This window comes from Myotis yumanensis, unplaced genomic scaffold (assembly GCF_028538775.1).
Source record: "Myotis yumanensis isolate MYYU_CA2020_CCGP unplaced genomic scaffold, mMyoYum1.0.hap1 SCAF_1, whole genome shotgun sequence".
In the NCBI taxonomy this organism is placed as follows: Eukaryota; Metazoa; Chordata; class Mammalia; order Chiroptera; family Vespertilionidae; genus Myotis; species Myotis yumanensis.
In genome coordinates, this window is record NW_027223752.1 from 37237768 (window position 1) to 37256279 (window position 18512).

At 57.9% G+C, this 18512-nt stretch overlaps 1 protein-coding gene across 2 annotated transcripts in view; it reads left to right on the plus strand.

Annotated features, from left to right (window-relative positions):
* Window positions 1-17768, plus strand: part of SPTB (spectrin beta, erythrocytic) — a 122951-nt gene extending 105183 nt beyond the window's left edge. The window contains exons 29-36 of one of the 2 annotated variants that reach the window (XM_070418413.1): window positions 267-351; window positions 1049-1245; window positions 1531-1580; window positions 2227-2305; window positions 11795-12054; window positions 14152-14325; window positions 14582-14624; window positions 14758-17768. In XM_070418413.1, coding sequence (XP_070274514.1) covers window positions 267-351; window positions 1049-1245; window positions 1531-1580; window positions 2227-2305; window positions 11795-12054; window positions 14152-14325; window positions 14582-14624; window positions 14758-14925 — 1056 coding nt within the window. In that variant the 3' untranslated portion in view covers window positions 14926-17768. Of the gene's footprint in view, window positions 1-266; window positions 352-1048; window positions 1246-1530; window positions 1581-2226; window positions 2306-11794; window positions 12055-14151; window positions 14326-14581; window positions 14625-14757 lie in introns of those variants that run through there. The other variant, XM_070418422.1, reaches the window with a different exon arrangement.
* Window positions 17769-18512: the final 744 nt, after the last annotated feature.

The following is an 18512-nucleotide window of genomic DNA, read 5'->3' on the forward strand; positions in this document are numbered from 1 at the left end:
CTTGGTAGAGAGAGCAGGTTAATAACCCACCTGTCGCCGACATGTGTGCAGGCTTTGCAGTTGGCAACACCCACTTCCTAGGTGAGGTGCCTCAGAGAGGTTAAGTAACTTGCCCAGGGCTGCACAGCTAGCAAGTGGCTGGGCCAAGACTCGAAGCCAGGTCTGTGTGACCAAGCCCGGCGGTCTCTGCAGGATGTCTCTGTGCACCGACTCACACAGGGGGCAGGGTTACCAGAGCCTGAGCTGTTCTCTCTCCCTCCCCGCAGATCAGGGAGAAACTGCAGCAGGTGATGTCCAGGAGGAAAGAGATGAATGAGAAGTGGGAGGCCCGCTGGGAGCGGCTCAGCATGTGTGAGTGCTGCCCGGGAGCCAGGGGACCTGGAGGGGAGGGGCCAGGCCTGCTGGGCGGGGCAGGAGGGTGATGTCACCACTGCTGAGAGCAGCCCCCCCACACAACACACCCATCCTCAAAGCTCCATTACCCAGGCCTCTGGGAGCCTCTCAGAGGGCCCCGCTGCTGGAGCCAGCAGCTGGGATCCTTAGAGAGTTTAAGTAACTGGCCCGAGTGCATCCCAGATGTTTGATCTGAGGCGTGTTGGGCACAGAAGGAACTGTGGATACTAGGAAGGTGGAGAAATCCCGCCACTCAGGCGGGCGCCATGAGCCAGGAAGCCCTGGACGGGTCCCCTGGCTCTTCATGCACGATTCTGAGGGACAGCCGAGGGCTGGGGAGAGGCTGTTCAGGGCAGAACACAGCTCCTCAAAGGGAGATGTCTAGACTGCATTTTGTTTTCAAAGTGGAGTTTGTTCTCACTGATGGGTTTTTAAAGCATCACTACTGATGGAAACGAGGTAGGGGCCTGGCGTGGGGAAGGAGTGGTCTCGGCAGAAGGTCATCCCTGCACAGGGTGTCCGTAGTCACGGGCACGCGTGCGGGCCTCATGGCTGACTGCCAACTCCGTGCGGGTCCCCGAGGTCCCCGGGAGCAGCCACTGGTGCTGACGGCCCCCTGGGCCCCGTGGGGCCTGTGTCTCGCTCTCCGTGGCAGTGCTGGAAGTGTGCCAGTTCTCTCGGGACGCCTCCGTGGCTGAGGCGTGGCTGATCGCCCAGGAGCCCTACCTGGCCAGCCGGGACTTCGGGCACACGGTGGACAGTGTGGAGAAGCTCATCAAGAGGCACGAGGCATTCGAGAAGTCCACGGCCAGCTGGGCAGAGCGCTTCGCGGCCCTGGAGAAGCCCACCACGGTGAGCCGGGCTGGGTGTGGGCAGCCACGCCTGGAGGGTACCTCAGGTCAAGAGCTCTTAGCTGTTGTTGGACACTAAGGACAGGGTGAAAGGCTGGCAAGGCAGGGAGTGGGAAGGAAGCAGGGGTGGTAGAGAGGACTGACTTTTGAACCCAAAGACAAGAGGGGGTAACCCAGAAGGAACATATGCCAGGGTGTGGTGGGTACAGGGAGCCCATTAGAGAAAGGGGTCTGAGAGTAGTCTCTCCTTGGCTGCTCTGACCCCCTTGGCCTTTTCCTCCCCCAGCTTGAGCTAAAAGAACGCCAGATCCCAGAGCCCCCCGTGGAGGAGACTGGGTAAGTATGGGGAGGGCTGGGCGGTGGGCTTCGCTGGAGCACTCTGAGAGGGGGAGGAGGAGGGAGAGTATTTTTTTCATCAGAAACAGCCCCCTGATCTTTTTAAATATATTTTCATTCATTTCAGAGAGGAAGGGAGAGGGGGAGAGAGAGAGAGAGATAGAAACATCAATGATGAGAATCATTGAACAGCTGCCTCTTGCACGCCCTACACTGGGGATCGAGCCCACAATCCAGGCATGTACCCTGACCTTGAATTGAACCGTGACCTCCTGGTTCATAATTCGATGCTCAACCACTGAGCTTCATCAGCTGGGCCCCCCTGACGTTTAAAAAACACACCTGTGACCTCTCACACCTGGGCCACTAGTTAGAGAAATCGGGAGTGTCTGGAGCTTGTGGGCAGAGAGGAGCTGTGGCTAACCCCAAGTCATGGGTGGCCGGAGACCTGCTGCAGGCAGAGCCGGTGGGAGCAGGGAGTTAAGGCAGATGAAGCAGCAACTTGCTAAGCACCTGCCAGGCTGCCAGGAGGCCTGGATGGGGAGGTACTTGGCATGAGCTCCGGGAGGAGGGCCGGAGAGCCAGGCCTGGGGTAGGCGCTGGCCTCAGAGGTGCTTGTTTCTGAAGAGGGGCTGTGTCTTCGTAGGCCTCAAGAGGAGGAAGGCGAGACAGCAGGGGAGGGTCCCCGAGGTCCCCATCGAGCAGCCACGGAGAGAACGTCCCCGGTCAGTTTCCTGTCCCACTTGTCTAGTTCCTGGGAGTCGTTGCTGCCAGAACCTGCTCACCCCTACTAGGCTCGGCCGGGGCCGGGGCCGGGGCGGAAGTCGAGGGCAGGCACGGCCACCGCACCCCCAGACTCCTCCTTCAGACCAGTCTGCATTTCCACTTAGGTTTTCTCAATTCCTAGACTGACTCCCCTCCTCCCCTCGACCCAGAAGAAACTGACATGTGAGCCCACTGACATGACTCCATTAGTTTGGTTTTACCTAGTCTAATAAATGTTCTTGTATAAATACATCACCATCTACATCAGGGGAAGGAGTGTATACAGGGATGACTCATTTCCATACACCGTCCTTTTTCCCTCTCACTCCATCCTTAACACAGTGTCTCACCACACACATCCACACACATCCACAAATAGACAGCCCAGGGGTGCCCGCTACAGCCACGCATTTCAGGGCGCCCGCCCCTCTAGCAATCCCCTCCGTCCCCAGGGACAGCCCCCTCCCCCATTGCACCTTCCTGGTCTGAGGCCTGTTGGTCAATGAGTTTGGATGTGGAGCTGGTTCTGGGGCAGGAACAGACTTGAAGGAGCCCTGTGAGCATGGGGAGAGCCCCAGGGCTTCTGGGTCACAGGGCCAGTCCCCCCACTTGTGGAAAAGGAGCGTGTGTGGCTGAGGGGAGGAGTGGGAGGGGACTAAGACCCACCAGCTGCCAGTCGCCTGGGCATATGGCTCAGGACCTTGCCTGGAAGAGGTCCCTTAGCTAAAAGGACCCAGGGGGTCGGTGCAGGAGACCTGTGAGTCTGTAACCCAGGTTTGGGGAAAACGCCCTGGGGAGCGGCTGAAAAGAAAGCAAAAATCTCAGCATGTGCCTTGCATGGCTTCTCTCTGCATGAACCCTGCCTCTACAGGTGCCCCGGTGAGCTTGCCTGAACCTTTGGGGGTTTAGGGAAATTGGTATTCTAGGTGAAAATTTCTGGCACACCAACCACCCCAGAAAAAAATGCACACACAGTGATTATTTCCTGTGCAGAATCCCTGTCAGGTCCAGACTTCAGCCCTTCAGCACACACTTCTGTCACCCACACCACACACACACACACACACAGCTCCCTCTCCTGGTCGAGGCCTCTCTTCCTGAGCTGCACCAGCCCTTTGTGTCCAGCAGAGGACACTGCTGGGCTCCCGCTGCCCGGTCTCTCCCAGAAGTTCCCTCTCAAGCTCCCATCGCGGCCTATGGGGGTCTCCGGTGGACTGCGCCCCAGCCCCTTTCTCCCAGTGACAGCCCCCACCGGAAGGAGCGCAAATGCTGGGGGCTGGCACGGACTGTGGACACAGGGGCTGGGGCTGCCCCCGCCTCCACCTCCTGCACCACCCGCGCTTCGGCTGTGCATCCCCTGTGTCTGTGTGCAGTGGTGTCCCAGGTCTGCGGGCTCCTTGTGACCTCCTGAATGACTCCACCCGTTGTCTGTGTCACGTACGTCTGTGCAAATGTAATTACATGTGTGTCAGCCGCCTCCATCCAGCATCGGGAGGTCATTGGGTTCGGGGGAATAAAACCTGCTTGGACCTGAGTCTCTCTGGAAGGAAGAGTGGGCCCACCCTTGAGACCTTCTCAGAGAGCCCGCCCTCCAGCCGGGAAAACGGGCCTGTGCCCGGCACCAGGAAGAAACCATTGGCGACTCCGTAAAAGCCAGGCCCGAGGCCTCCTGGGAACACTTCCTGCTGCCGTCCTGTCTCAGCCTGCGTTGAGTTTTCATGAGGATCCACGAAACTCCGAGGGAGGTGTGCTCCCCCATTGGTCTCGGATACGAGAAGAAAGCCTAACGGGTCTCACGCAGGCTGGGAGCCCTTTGCAGACACGAAGGCCTTTCCCAGGAAGGCCGGCTGTCTGCTGGGCCTTCTCTCGGTGGGCCTGGGCGCGGTGGCTGGCTGCTGTCCCGTGTGTGTGGTCTGGTGTCGGTGCCCTATAGAATAGACCCACGCGTGTCGCTTCCTGTGAGACCCATCACTGGTGCATGCGGCTTCCTGCTTGGGGGAACAGACGGGAGCGGACCAGGCACCTGAGCCCGTCTAGACTGCTGCACCCCACAGGCGGCCACCCTGCCGGCCCCACCCGGCCCTCCCCTCCCCTCCCCTTCCTGTGTGCACACACACGCACGTACACGCAGGCACCGAGTGCCATTCCCTGCATCACCTCCCTCGCCCCTCACCTTTCCCCATTAGAGCATATTCTGGTAAAAACGGATTCATTCATAAGGTAAGTAGATAAGTAAGTGTGTGTGAGGCCAAGCAGAAGAAGCAGGTATGACAACAGGCCAACTCCCGGGTGGAGGTCAGGACGCTGGGCTCTCGCCCCGAGTTCTTCGGGAACCTCCCGGCATGATTTAGACAAGCCGCCTCGTCTTCCCGGGGCTCCTCGCCCTTATAAAGCCCTCCGCAGGATTACAGAGAGTCCAGAGCGTTCCTGAGTGTCATCAGTGTGCTGAATAAAGGGAGGGCGGGAGAGTGGTTTTCCCCACTCGCCTGCCTCCTCCGGAGCTAGGGAACCTGGTTCGTGTTTGTCAGGTGCCGCTGGGTGTGAGGCTGGAGATGGGAAGGACAAGGCAGAGGGCTGGGGTGTTTGCCTCTGTCCCTGTTTGGGGAAGAGGCAGAACTGGATCTCAGTTCCTGACACGGCCAGTACCTCTGCCTCCCTCCTGGGTGCTAGAGGGGGCCCCTTCCTCTCTGTGCCTGGGGTGCACTCACCCCAATACCCTCCCCTTACATGTTTCCCTTGCACCTGCGTGTGGCCCTGGGAAGGGCTGGGGTCCTGCTAAGGTCCTCATCTCCTGGGGTCTGGGGCCTCGGAATCTCCTATGACATCCGGGTGAGATGCTGACGTTGTGATGTTGCGTTGGTTTCACGGGACAGAAGCGATATTGCAGAGAATCTGAGTTACTCCAGGCCCCGGCCCCAGCCAGCAGCCCTGGATGTCTCCTGGCTGCGCCCTGGGCTTGTTCCTGGCCTGGTGGGAAGGGGGCTGCTCTGGGATCTCCCAGCCGGGCTGCTGCGACAGGTCACATGCCTGAAAGGTGCTCCTAGGGGCTGTGACAAGAAACAGTGTGTCCTCGAGTTCATGGTTTGGGACAGTCAGTCCTGTCTGCCTCAGGCCCGGACAGATGTGGTCTGTGGTTCAGGACTCGAGGGCGCCAGGCCCGCAGGAGAGCAGCTGCCCGGGTGCGAGTCATTACCAGGCCCCATAGGAGGTAGTCACAGAAAACCCCCTCCCCCAAGCACTCACACGGCACTCTCACCGGGACCCCAGGCTGCCTGCAGCTGGCTTCCCGAGGACTGGGATGAGCATGGGCATTGAGACTAGGACCCTGGCTCTCCTTCCGTGATCGCTGTGGCTTCAGGAGAGTAGCCAGCACGAGAATGCGAGCGCCGGTGCCCGGGGCTGGATGGGCACTGGGTTGCAGCCCTCCCCACACTTCTGGGAGACAGGACACCTTTCAGCCAGTGCCTGGCTGGCTCCAGCGGCTGCCACCCCCTTGGCAACCTGTGCAACTCCCCCAGGCAGCCTGGCGCTTTCATCAGCAGCCAGAGCCCACGCTCTGACGTCCTTGGATGGGAGGGATGTGGGTGTGGAGGCAGCAGCTGTTTCTTCTTGCCTGAGCAAGCTTCCCCATCCCTCCTCCCCTCCCCCTGCGAGGCCCAACTGAGCTGCTGCTTCACATTTTGCAGTGAATGCAAATCTTGTGTTTGCTCATAATGAGCAGACCGGCCTGGAAAGAACCCCGTTTCCCCTAAACTTGGGCGTGTCCTTGCCTCCCCAGGATGCCTGAGTCAGCGAGGCAGGGGTGTGTCTGCCTGCTCTCTGGCCCCGGGCCCTGCTACTCCAGGCTCCCCAGAGAAGCTCGCTCTGGGCTCTTGCTGGACAGCTGCTCACTGCTGGGTGTGCCCAGCTTTTTGCTGTGGTCAGATGGGATCTTTCTGGCCACACTGTTCCAAAGGCCCCTCCCGAGTTCTTTCTTCCAAGCTGTGTCTCAGAGCATCCCAGATACTGGTGGTCTCTGGGCGGCCTCAGCTCTGAGTCAGGTTGGAAGCTGCCCGCTCGACAGTGGGTGGTGGAGCTGGATGGGCGAGTCATCTGTTTAGTCTTTTTTTTTTTTCTGGACCTCAGTTGTAGTTCTCACTCATTGTTTAGTCTTTCTAATGCTGACCCAGCAAGCCCTGCTCTCCAGGGCAGGGCCCGAAGAGCCCACACCCCGGTGGGAATGATGAAGACAGCTCCCCAGGAAGCCTCGTTCTCCTCTGGCCCAAATGCCGCCAGTGGACCAGGTCTTCCCCACCCCACCCCCCATCCGTCCAAGGGGACCCTGCACACTCCCCTCTCCATCGCCCTCACTTTATCTGGGGCCTTCTGCTCTCGTTCTCTCCTGTTGTCTTCCCTGGTCCCCCAGTTGGCATCTTAGACAGCTGGCCCCAAAAGCACATGTTGATCCGCTTTGCTCCCGGCCCACGCCCACCCCCCCACTTCTCATGGGAGCCCCTCACCATTCCCACCACCAACCAGGGGACCCTCACCGCCTGGCCCAGCCTCCGCTCCTCACCCTCTTCCCCTATTCAACAACTTCTTTCTCTTTAGACTTTTGTCTCTGATCACTCTAAGTGGCCATCTCTTCATCTCTGACTGCTCTCAACTCAACAGACCATCCCTTTTTCTTTCCTTGTGAACAACTGTCTTGTGGACAGCCTTCCCAGCCTGCCTGCCAACAGCCCCTCACCCAGAGGAGAGCCTCAATGTCAGGTGCCGGTGGAGGGTAAAACTCAGGTGTAAGTGGCCAGCCCCCTCCCTCCCCACACACACCTGCAGTTCCCCAGGGCTATGTGGTTGCCTACCACATCAGTAATAAGTCCTGTCTGGCTCCAAGCCCCACTTCTGGCCCCTTCCAGTGTGGTTCTGATGTGATCCGCTGCCTCAGCTGGCCAGCCACGTGTCTTACAGAACCGAGCTGCCCATGTGGGCTGTGACCCATCAGACAGGTACTTCACTCTAGCAATAGTACACCGCCCCCCCCCCCGCGCCCCCCCCCCCCCCCCCCCCCCCGGCAGCAGGTCTGCATCTCAACCTTCTGCTCACTAGATGTGAGGCTGTGGACAAGTTATTCATTCCCCACCCCGGGTCTGGTTCCCTCCTCTGAAATCGGTGTGGTGAGGATACCTGCCTTGCAGAGAGGGTGTGAGGATGGGAAGAGAGAGTACAGGTAGAACATCTGGCATCTGGTAGGTGATTAGTTAAGTCTTCATTTTTTTCCTCCATCCCTCACTGTAGCCTTTCATCTCTCTTTTTTAAAAATATATTTTATTGATTTTTTACAGAGAGGAAGGGATAGGGATAGAGAGTTAGAAACATCGATGAGAGAGAAACATCAATCAGCTGCCTCTTGCACACCTCCCACTGGGTATATGCCCACAACCAAGGTACATGCCCTTGACTGGAATCGAACCTGGGACCCTTGAGTCTGCAGGCCGATGCTCTATCCGCTGAGCCAAACCAGTTAGGGCAGCCTTTCATCTCTTAAAAGAAACTCCCTCCCTATGAATTCTAACATCCATTGCCTAAGCCCTCCCGAACCTTCCTGGAGTGCCCCTCCCTCGAGGCCCACTACACACACACTCTGAGCCCAGTCCTTGCGGTGACATAGCAGGACCATCGGACGGCTAAGGTGGAGCATTCGCTTTCTGTGCCGCACCCTTATGCCCTGGCCCTTGCTTATCAGCATCTCCTCTCGAGAGAAGCTCCTCACTTGTGTTTCTTTGCTTGTTAGTGTACCTGGGTTCACTGAGCATCTTCTAGAACCTCCAAAATTTCCTGTGTTCACAAACCAGGTTATTTTCCTCCTGGGAGCTAGAGTAGTCTGTGTGCTGTCCTCCCGCCACCTGCTGGCTGAGCCTGGAAGGACACCTTCAACTCTTGAGAAGAAATGTGCCCATAACCTCCCTTTCTTGAACCTCCTTTGTGGAGGAGACTCTCAACCCTCTGCCTGCACCCCCGCCAAGCCAGCTTCCTAGCAAGGCAGGACCCTAAAAAGTTGAGCTTACAAGATTCTGAGGTGGCCATCCCCCCTCACCCACCTCCATCAGTGGCCGGGGCCTCCCCCTGTTTACGATCCTATAAAAGGTTCCTGTCTGTGCCTTTCTATCCCCTCATGTCCCCCAACCAGCAGCCAATAGCAGATGTCCCCAGTCCTACCCTGGCATCATGACCCCAGCAGCCAGTGTGCATGCCCGCCTCTCACACATCTCCCCCACCCCTACCCACCAGTCACCAGAGAACCGGGCTCCATGCTGCAGGCAGCACCTCCCTTATTCCCTTATTCCAGCCCTCACCCCCAGGCCACTCTCCCTCATGCTCTCACTCCCAGGTATGGCCTAAGACTCACCAGCCACCCAGCCTGACCCCCAGAAACTCCAAGCAGCTGGCCCTTCCCCCTCCGTGTCCCCAGCTCCTCTGGGTGCCGTCTCTAGGCTGGTACCGCTTAGCAGTGTAGGTCTAATCCATGCACCCTCCCAATGGCCTGAGGGCTAGCACAGCAGGCCTTCTGCCTATAGAATGGAGGACAGACGGGAACCAGACCACCTCACCAAAGCAGGGCCTTCTGGCAGAACCTGCCTGTCTCTATAGCCAAGGAGCCCCCAGCTCTGGGCCCCGCTCCTCAGCCAGCACCCCCTTTTGGTGCTCTGCTGTCCTCAGACGCCTCTGCCTATTGGGCAAGGCAGGATCTCCATGGCCTGGTTCCAGAGGCCGCAGAACTGTCACCTCCTCCCCTCTCTCCCGACTTCCTCTTATAAGATGGCACAAAGCATAGTCACCCCTGGAACCTGGGACAGGAAGGCCCGTCTGCCCAAACCATGCCACCATCTTTCTCAGCGGTGTCCCCTCCCCCAGCCCAGGGGAAGAGAAGCCATCAGCCCTGGGCCTTCTCCTCAGGCCTTGGCGGTGGGGACAGAGAGGACAGGGTGCACTTTAAATCTCTCCATGGGGACAGTCCAGAGCACTTAAGAAATCGTTGGAAACGCCCCTTTTCCAAAGCCAACCCATGACCCAGCCAGTTAACTTTTGATCACAGTGGCCTTGGCCTCTGGATCCCCCTGCAGGGAATGGGCCAGGCGCCCACTGGGAGGAAGCAGAGAGAGGTGGTTACAGTGGGAAGCAGTCCTGGGGAAATGCGTCTTTATTTTCAGAGGACAGTTCCCAAAAGGAAGGAGAATGGAAGTGAAAGTGTGGGAAGAAAATGTGGGCCCACGGGCCTCCAGTAAGACCAGTCCCAGGAGGGGAAGGCTGGGCGAGGGTCAGGCATGGCTGTGAGGGTCTGCGGGCTCCCCACCCAGCGTCTGCCATGCCATCTTCCCGAGACCCCAGGGCAGGTGCGGGGAGGAGCAGCGCGGCCAGGTGGAGAGGGAAGGGATGAAAAGGCTTCACCCTGCAATACTGTCCATCTCCCAAACCTTGCACCAGCTCAGAGGGTTGGCCTGATGGGGTTCCCAGAAGGACCCCAAACCCAGGCTCCAGCCCTACTCCTGCTACTCTTGCCTTTCCTCTGTGCTAGAGGACATCCAGGCTTTGGGCCTCCAGATCCTTGTGGGCAATGCTGGCTCATTGTGCTCTTGAAGATGCAAATTGTGCAAATGCATGAAAATGAGGGTGGCCTGGCCACAACTCTCAGGGGGTTCTAAGACAGCAAAGGATGAGAGCCCTATAGATGTGATAAAAACTCAGGTCCATCCAGTTCTGGAATGCACGTTTTTAATTGCCTCTAATACCTGTAAGCTGTGTGACCTTGGATAAGTCACTTAACCACTCTGAGCAAAGATTTTCTCATAAATTGAAGGTATTTGACTAGGGTAGTGGTTTTCGATCTTTTCCAGTCATGTTATCCTTTCTTTAAGTAAGATCTTAGTGGAACCCCAACTTATACCTGTTTATTGAACAGCCCTCGCTTTATGGAATAGAAACATGACCAGCTTTATCTTTCTTCCAAGCACTGCCTTCGAACATCGCCATTGAGCCTCCCTTTCTATTCCTTGGTGACATCTCAGACAGACCTTGGGCACTTTTCATCTACCAAACCTATTTCAGTTTAAAGCTTCAATCCGGTGCCTAATCCGGTGCCCACATCCTCCCATCCTCCATCTCTCTCTTTCGCATTTGACCGTGTCTTTTGTAGGAGCCACAGTGAGGAGCAGGGGTCTGCTCTTCTGGGCCTTGCCTCATCTTCAGTGGTTGGAGTAAGGAGTAGAAAAGGGACCCATCTCATCACTGCCTCCTGGGGCATCTCCTGGGCTGTCGATGCCCTTGGTCCTTCGGGTGTCCAGACGCAGCTGCGTGGGGGCCTTCAAGGCCTTCCCACCTGGCGCTGCAGGTCTCCGCAGTCAGGCCTTTGAGACAAGGTTCTGGCCGGATGGCTTTGAGCTGGGCTGCCTTCCTTGGTGCTCATTGGACATGTAGGAGAGCCACCCATCTGGCGTGCCCGCTTTCCCCTCCTATAGCAGGCCCAAGGCAGAGCAGCAAGGCTTCTGCATAAGGAGGTGCCCAACTGGGGAACGGGAGGGCTACTTCCCCTCTCATGGGCACCTGACACAGCGCGTGGCTCCACTGGAGGCCCTTCACTCAGCGTGGGCAGCCGGGAGCACCCGCCCTCCACAGGGAGGTGCAGGGAGGCAAAGCCAGTCCTCCCCCAGGGCAGGGCCTCCTTACAGGCGACAGTCGGCCCTCCGACATTAGCATGCAGGAAAGGCTTGTGAAGGAAGCCGGATGCGCTGACCCCGCTCCAGGCTAAAGCAGCAGCGTAAAGGCAGGGTCCGGGCCTCTTGCATTCGAGTTCTCAAGGTGAGTTTTACGTCAAAGGCATCCAGGCTTGGGAACCGCTGCCCCATCAAATGGCAGGAGCAGGGCCAACTAGGCCGGGTTCTCCCTTTTTAAGGGCGTGGGGGACACATAGGGCCTGGCACCCTCACTTTGAGGTTTTAGACACAAGTGGAAGGTAACAGAAGAGTTCCCATTCAACATCTTACGCACGTGTTTTTCAACCCTGCCTAACAGCAGCCCTTCCTAGGAAACCTTGCCAGAGCCCACGTAGAACTCGGCTGGAGTTAGAGCACGTGACAGGGCAGGGTAGGGCCTGGGGCAGGTGGTGAGCCGGGCTTGGCCAGCAGGGTCGCAACCCCCCGGATGAGATAACCATGCGGGCCCCTTCGGCTCACTCTAAGAACCTCCTGTTGATGTCAGATTGGGGGTGGGAATGGAGCCAGAGATGTGGGCAGAGACTAGGGAAGCAGGCCAGCTGGTACCGACAGCAGGTGCAGAGCCAGGGAGGGCCGGGAGGGGCACAGCAGAAGGGAACCGGGCTCTGCTGGGGGCCTGCTGGCTTCCCAGTTCTGCTGAGCAGCCGTCCCCGGGCAGAACCCCAGCAAGGTGTGCTCCCCCCATGTGCCCCTGAGCAGGGGGAAGAAGAGAGACAGTGGCCCCAGGACCTGCAGCCGCCACCCCCACCGGGGCCGCAGAAGGAAGGGCAGGAGGAGAAATCCGGCGGGGATGAGAGGCCCGCCACAGAGCCTCTCAAGGTCCTGGACACACCTCTGAGCGAGGGCGACGAGCCTATCACGCTGCCGGCCCAGCAGGACCACGGGCACAGCGTGCAGATGGAGGGCTACCTGGGCCGCAAGCACGACCTGGAGGGGCCCAACAAGAAGGCATCCAACAGGTGGGTGGAGAGGAGGCTGCGGTGGGAGGGGAGCCTGGGCAACATAGTCCTGTGCTGGGGGAGAGGGTGCCCTCTACCTCCTGTCTTGAGTGCTCCTGGGTGCCCCTCTGACACCTGGCATGATGGGGAAAGCCTCTCTTCAGCTCTGGTCCCAAGTTCAAATCCTGTGACCTTGTGCAAGTTACTCAGCCTAAGGTAATTTCCCCCTTTGTAAGATGACGATAGCATGCCTCTTTGATGCGGAGACCAGGCCTGGAGCAGCGTAGAGACCACCAGTGCCGTTACTCTGATCCCAGGGCGGGGTAGGTCAGTCTTGGCACTGACAACAAATCCTTGACCAAGTCCCACTTGTTACCAATCGGGGCTTGTTTCCCCGGCTATAATACAGGAGAGAGTGGGGTCGGCGTAGATGCAGCGACTCCATGACCTTGAGGAATTCCTTCAAAAGCTGTGTCCTTTCCTGACCTGGAGGCAGTCATGCCCTTGGGTTTGTTCTACCCAGAGATGCCTCTTTAAGGACTCTGGGCCTCCATCTTCAGGCCGCTGTCCAGGGTCCCAGGGACTCGGTGGCAAGGAGGTCGAAGCCAGCCATGTCCCAGAACCAGCTGGCAGCACAGAGCCTGTCCTGGGGACGCCAAAGCTAATGCAAATTCCAGAAATGAATTTGGGGACTCCACTGCGCTGAAGAGGTGTACTGCCTATGTGGAGAGTCCACCAGGAACGAGGAAAGTGGCATTTATTGAGCACCTACTGTGTACCAGGCATGATGTTAGGACTGATGGAATCTTCCTGACCGCCCTGTGATATTGAGGTTTCCATCTTCCAGATGGGGAAACAGAAGCTCAGATTAAACCATTTGTTCCAGGCAGGATTTTATTCCCAGACCCAGACCCTTCTTAGCAGCTGCCTTACTTGGGCTACAACTCAAAGGTGGTGGTGAGGGGCTGGAGGAGAGCCCCAAGCTGGGCGTCAGGAAGCTGGGCTCGGTGAACTGGCTCTGCAGCCAGCCTTGTGCAGGTCCCGTTCTCTCTCCGACCTCCCTGCCCTTCCTCCCTGCGTGCCCTACTAGTGTTCCACCTTCCTGCCCTCCAGGGGGAGGGAGGGAGAAGCAAGAATGAGGAGGAGGGGAAGGAGGAGGGGGAAGAAGGAAGAGGAGCTTAAGGTTTCTCAGAGTTCATCTCTGAAATGGCAACATGTTCCCCCTTTCTCATGGGGGAGCTCGGGTTAGCCCACGGCAGCTACAAGCTCACTGCTGTCACCCAGCACACCAGCTTAGACGAGCCTTGATTTGCACAAATACGTTTCTTGTACAAGTGCTAGTACAGTTTGCTGGGCATATATCAACAAAACAAAAAGTAACAGCAAACAAAACAAAAAAAATAACAGCAACCACCAAACAAAACCCCGCTCTGAGCACGTCACGGCTCTGTACTGAGAACCCAGTGTGCTCGTGGACGGGGAGGTGCTGTGCAAAGTGTACACTGTTGGTCTCAGACTCAACGATTCTACTAAAAACGTATCTCAAGGTAAGATCAACGTTATCGGCAAAGGTTTATGCACAAGAATGTTTACCCCCTGGTCCACCAATAAAGGGATTATTTATATACATGTGACGGGATATCATACAGCTATTCAAAATTACTTTCCAGAGATATTTAAGGATTTGAGGATGTCCTCATGATATAACGTTAAGCATAAATGCAGGACATAAAACTGGATATATAGTGTAATCCAATTTTAGCTATGGGGGGGGGGGGCAAAAGTAGGTTTAGAGTTATAATACAAATAAATAATACAATTAGTAAATAATGCAAGAATATACTCTGTTGCATATACTCACAACTGTAAACTTACTTTTGTCCACCCGGGTATGTGAGTAGAAAAACATGTGAATAGAAAAAAAGACTAGAAATACATGAAATGTTAACAATAGGTAACTCTTGGCAATGAAATTACATGGAGATGACTTTTACTTCCAAGAAAATGTATTACTACTTATCAGGGCAAAAATGGTGTCGTCAAAACCAGGGGCAGCTCTAGGACCTGTCGAGCCGTGGACCAGGACGGGGGGTGACCTGGCTGTCTGCATCATTGCAGGTCCTGGAACCACCTGTACTGTGTGCTCAGGAACAGCGAGCTGACCTTCTATAAGGACGCCAAGAACCTGGCCCTGGGGGTGCCCTACCACGGGGAGGAGCCCCTGGCCCTGAGGCATGCCATCTGCGAGATTGCTGCCAACTACAAGAAGAAGAAGCACGTCTTCAAACTGAGGTGAGGCCCCTCCTGCCCACCGCCCTCCCCTGGTGGTGTGACTGGCACGAGTGGCTGGACAGGGGCCTCTACATGGGGCCAGCTCCATGCCCGAGTTGCCCCACAGGGATTTTTCAAATCAAAAAGGCTGAGGGCCCGGATTCTTACCTCTCTCGGGTGCTGTACGCCTGAGAGGGGCTGTGGCATCAGAGCCAGCCCTCTGCCCGGGCAGGGGCTCCAGAGGTGGCCCAGGACAGGAAACCCTTTGTCCTCCTAGGTTGAGCAATGGCAGCGAGTGGCTCTTCCATGGCAAGGATGAGGTAAGTGCAGGGCAGCCCAGCCCAGCCCCTGGGACACAGGGGCAGATGGAGAAGGCTCCCTCAGAAGGGGCAGTCCTAGGGCCTCCCTCCCGTCCTTTGGGGAGGTGTGAGGCCTGACCCTCCCGCCCTACAGGAGGAGATGCTGTCCTGGCTGCAGGGCGTGAGCACCGCCATCAACGAGTCCCAGAGTATCCGCGTCAAGGCCCAGAGCCTGCCCCTGCCCTCCATCACCGGCCCTGACACCAGCCTGGGCAAGAAAGACAAGGAAAAGAGATTCAGCTTCTTCCCCAAAAAGAAGTAGCCTCTTGTGGCGCCCCACAGGTGGGGCCGGGCTGCGGGTGCCGCAGTGCCTCCCTCGACGGCCCAGGACAGGCTGGGGCGTCCTCGGCCTTGACCTTGGCCCCGGCCCTCCTCCCGCCCGGCTGCTCGCTGCCTGCTGCCCGCCTGCTCCGAGTGGCAGGGCGGGGCTCCCAGGCCCACGCTGCACTGCAATAGCTGCCTTCACCCGCCCGACGCCTGCTCCCCCACCATCTGCAGAGCGGCTCCAGGGACACAGGCTCCCGGCGCCGGGCCTCGGGGCCTGGGGGTAGGATAGGGTTTCCCAGGCACACGCCCTCCTCCCACCTTTGTTGAGGATGCACCAGCCCCCAAGCCCCGTACAAGCTAGAACAGGAGGCTGGTGGGTCCTCAGATGCTGCCCACTCCCAAAGCAGATCTTGCATGGGCTCACCCCCCACTTGGTCCAAACCAGAGAAAGGGAAGAGGACACTGGGAATACCTGACCCACCCCGGGCACGAGGAAGGAGCCTCCAGGGAGGCCCGCAGGGAAAAGGGCTGCTGGGGCCTGAGGGACATGATGGCCCTGCTCCCCACTGGGCTTCCTCAGAACTGGGACTCTCACCTCAGGGGCCACCACATCCCTTCCCCCCTCCAAGGTCTGTGGGTCCCAAGGGCAAGGGGCCTCCCGCTGCCTCCAGCACTCTTTGCCGCCACCACGGGTGGCAGAAGGGCCAGGAAGCTCTGCAGCGGTCCTTCTAGAGTCCAGAATCTAGACCTTCCGTTGAAGCTTAGGGCTAGCGCTCAGACCTGAGGGAGGTAGACACGTCCTGACACTGCCTAAGGCGCTGCCTCTCCACGCTGGGACCCCTCCCAGTAGCAGCTGAACCAGCAATATCAACTCAGACCCAGGCCCCCTTCGAGACAGTACAGTCCCCAGATACCAGATGGACAGCCCAGCACCTGGAGTCAAGCAGCCCAAAGCCAAATGCCCAATGTGTACCGTCTACAGCTGGTCCCACCCGAGGTTACCGGCTGACAGACAGCCAAGTTCGTGTATGACCTACCGCCCTGGGATGGCAAACCTGGCCTCACCTGGGGGTTACCACCCTCACCACACAACCCATGGACAGCTGGACAAATGCTGGGGCCAGAGCCATGGAGGTGGGGCACCCCTTGCTCAGCTTCTCTGAAGGTCCTGGCCTTGGGTCTTGGGGGAGTCACATGGGTGGTTACCAAATGTCACCCCATCCCCAAGCACAGCTACAGGGGCCCTGTAACCTAGATGCACAGGGACGGCCTTCCCAGGCTGCCGAGGTTGACTTCCAGAGGGAAGGGGGCTGGGTCCACAGGGATGTCCCTGCCGCTCTGCTCTTCGAAAGCAATGCAGCTCCAGCCCAGTGTCTTAACTGGGGCTCAGTCCCGCAGAGGGTGGAGCTGGTGGCAGTGCCCACTTCCCCTGGGGAGACCATCAGAGGCCCTACGGCCGCCGCTGCTGTTTCCATCACCCTCCCCACAAGAAGGAGCCTTAGATTCCTCCGGCGGTGGGTGAGGCCTGGTAGAAACCCCGGGAATGGGCATCCGGCCTTCCCAGGAACACTTAGCCCGAGTCTTCCGGGACAGCTCTGCACACCTCGGGGATCAAGGCCACTACGTCAAGGTGAAGTTGACCTCAGTGGACAAGAACCGTGGGAGGGAGGTTCTCCGATGGAGCCTGACATCCCTGGATCAGGTGGTCCCACCCTGCAGCCAGGGCCTTCATTTGGCCTCTGTACACTTAACCCTGCAGCCCTCTTTGTACCTACAGGGAGCGTAGTATGAACCACTCACTAGCATCTTTCTACACCTGGGGAAACCGAGGCAGGAGGCAGTGAGGTACCTACACTCACCTGGCAAGAAAGAAGGCCTCTGGTACATCTGAGGGCGTGTCCTGCTCCGGGCAGGGCGAGTTCCTTGCTGAAGAGCAGGTGGTGGCAAGTCTCCCTCCACTGCTTCCCAGGCCAGTCCTGAGGAAGCCCAGGGACAAGGGCCCCCCTTTCCCCCACGCGTGCCAAAGGAGCACCTGAGCGAGGAATCTCAGCCCCAAGAAGGAAAAGGCCCCAAAGGAAGCACGAGGACCCAACCAGCCAGGTCCCCGAAGGTCAAGGGTAGCCAGCTGCATGCGACCCGCCGCCTAGAGCCAGCTCCCACACCCCTCCACACCACACAGGCCCCAAGACCCTCCACCAACTGGGAGTGCAGGCACCCAGCTGTGGGAGACTGTGCCACATGGGGGCGAAGCCCCTGGTGCCCTGGCAAGGCAATTGTGGTGTTTTGTGTGTTTTTTTTGTCCTCCTTCCATTTTCTACTCTGCAGACTTTTAACAGAATCCCCAAACTAGGTCGACACAGCTCCAGTCCACACCAGCACACCAGGCTTCCTCCCAGGGCAGTTGAGGAAGCTCCCTCTGGGCATGGCCGGGTGGTCCTCCTGCCCCTTCACCCCCTGGTCTCCACGGACTCTGGCTGAGGGGGGATGGATGATTCTTAGGCTTCCCTCCCCCACTAGCACCCGTCGGAGCTCCCGTCCACAGCACTTCCTTCCTGCCTATTGGAGGGCAACAAGGGTCCCGGAGGCTGGTCCTGGATCCCCTCCTCCCTTCAGTGGGAGGGGCAGAGAGCCCAAGGGCCACGCGGCTTGGTCCCTTGGACACGCAAGCTCAGGGAGGACATAGCGGAGGAGGCAGCTACAGAGGACTTTGTAACCCTGTTGGGCACAGACCATGCAACCTGGGGCCAACTGGGCCTAGTCCTCTACCTGCTCAAACGTGCTTCCACCAAACAGAGGAAACCCATTTACTAGTTTTTCTAATAAATCAATAATGCTCCACATTTCTCTCCATGTCGTATTTGACAAGCCTTGCCTCCCCTTGCCCTGGGCCAAGGAAGGCTGGTTGAGCAAGCAAGTTAGGAGAGAGCCGTTTCCAAGCCAGACTCTCTGGCTTGTCGCTGAGTCTTACGGGCCAACTCTGCCAGCACCCACGTCCTGCCTCACCCGAGACCCTGATTCAAGCTCAGTTGGCCATGCATCCAACCATCTGAGGGCCTGCTGCAGGCCTTTCCCCAGAGCTCAGGACAGAGGTCCTGGCTGGACATCAGAATCGCCAGAATCGCCACGCCTCATCTGCCCTGGGTGGGGGTGGAATGTAGGTGTGCCGTGCCAGCACAGCCAAGGGTTCGGTGAGCCTGAGGGGGAGCAGCAAAGGATTTAGAACAGACAAGCCTTAACCGGTTTGGCTCAGTGGATAGAGCGACGGCCTGCGGACTAAAGGGTCCCAGGTTCGATTCCGGTCAAGGGCATGTACCTTGGTTGCGGGCACATCCCCAGTAGGGGGTGTGCAGGAGGCAGCTGATCGATGTTTCTCTCTCATCGATGTTTCTAACCCTCTATCCCTCTCCCTTCCTCTGTAAAAAATCAATAAAATATATATTTTAAAAAAAGAAAAAAGACAAGAGAATAAGCTGGGTCTAGGTGGATCTCCTGTGCCTGGCTGAGGCCACAGAGATCCAGATGGCAAGCTGAGCCTTTATTTTATAGCCAGAGGTAAGCAAGGTAGTGGTCACCATAGTTACA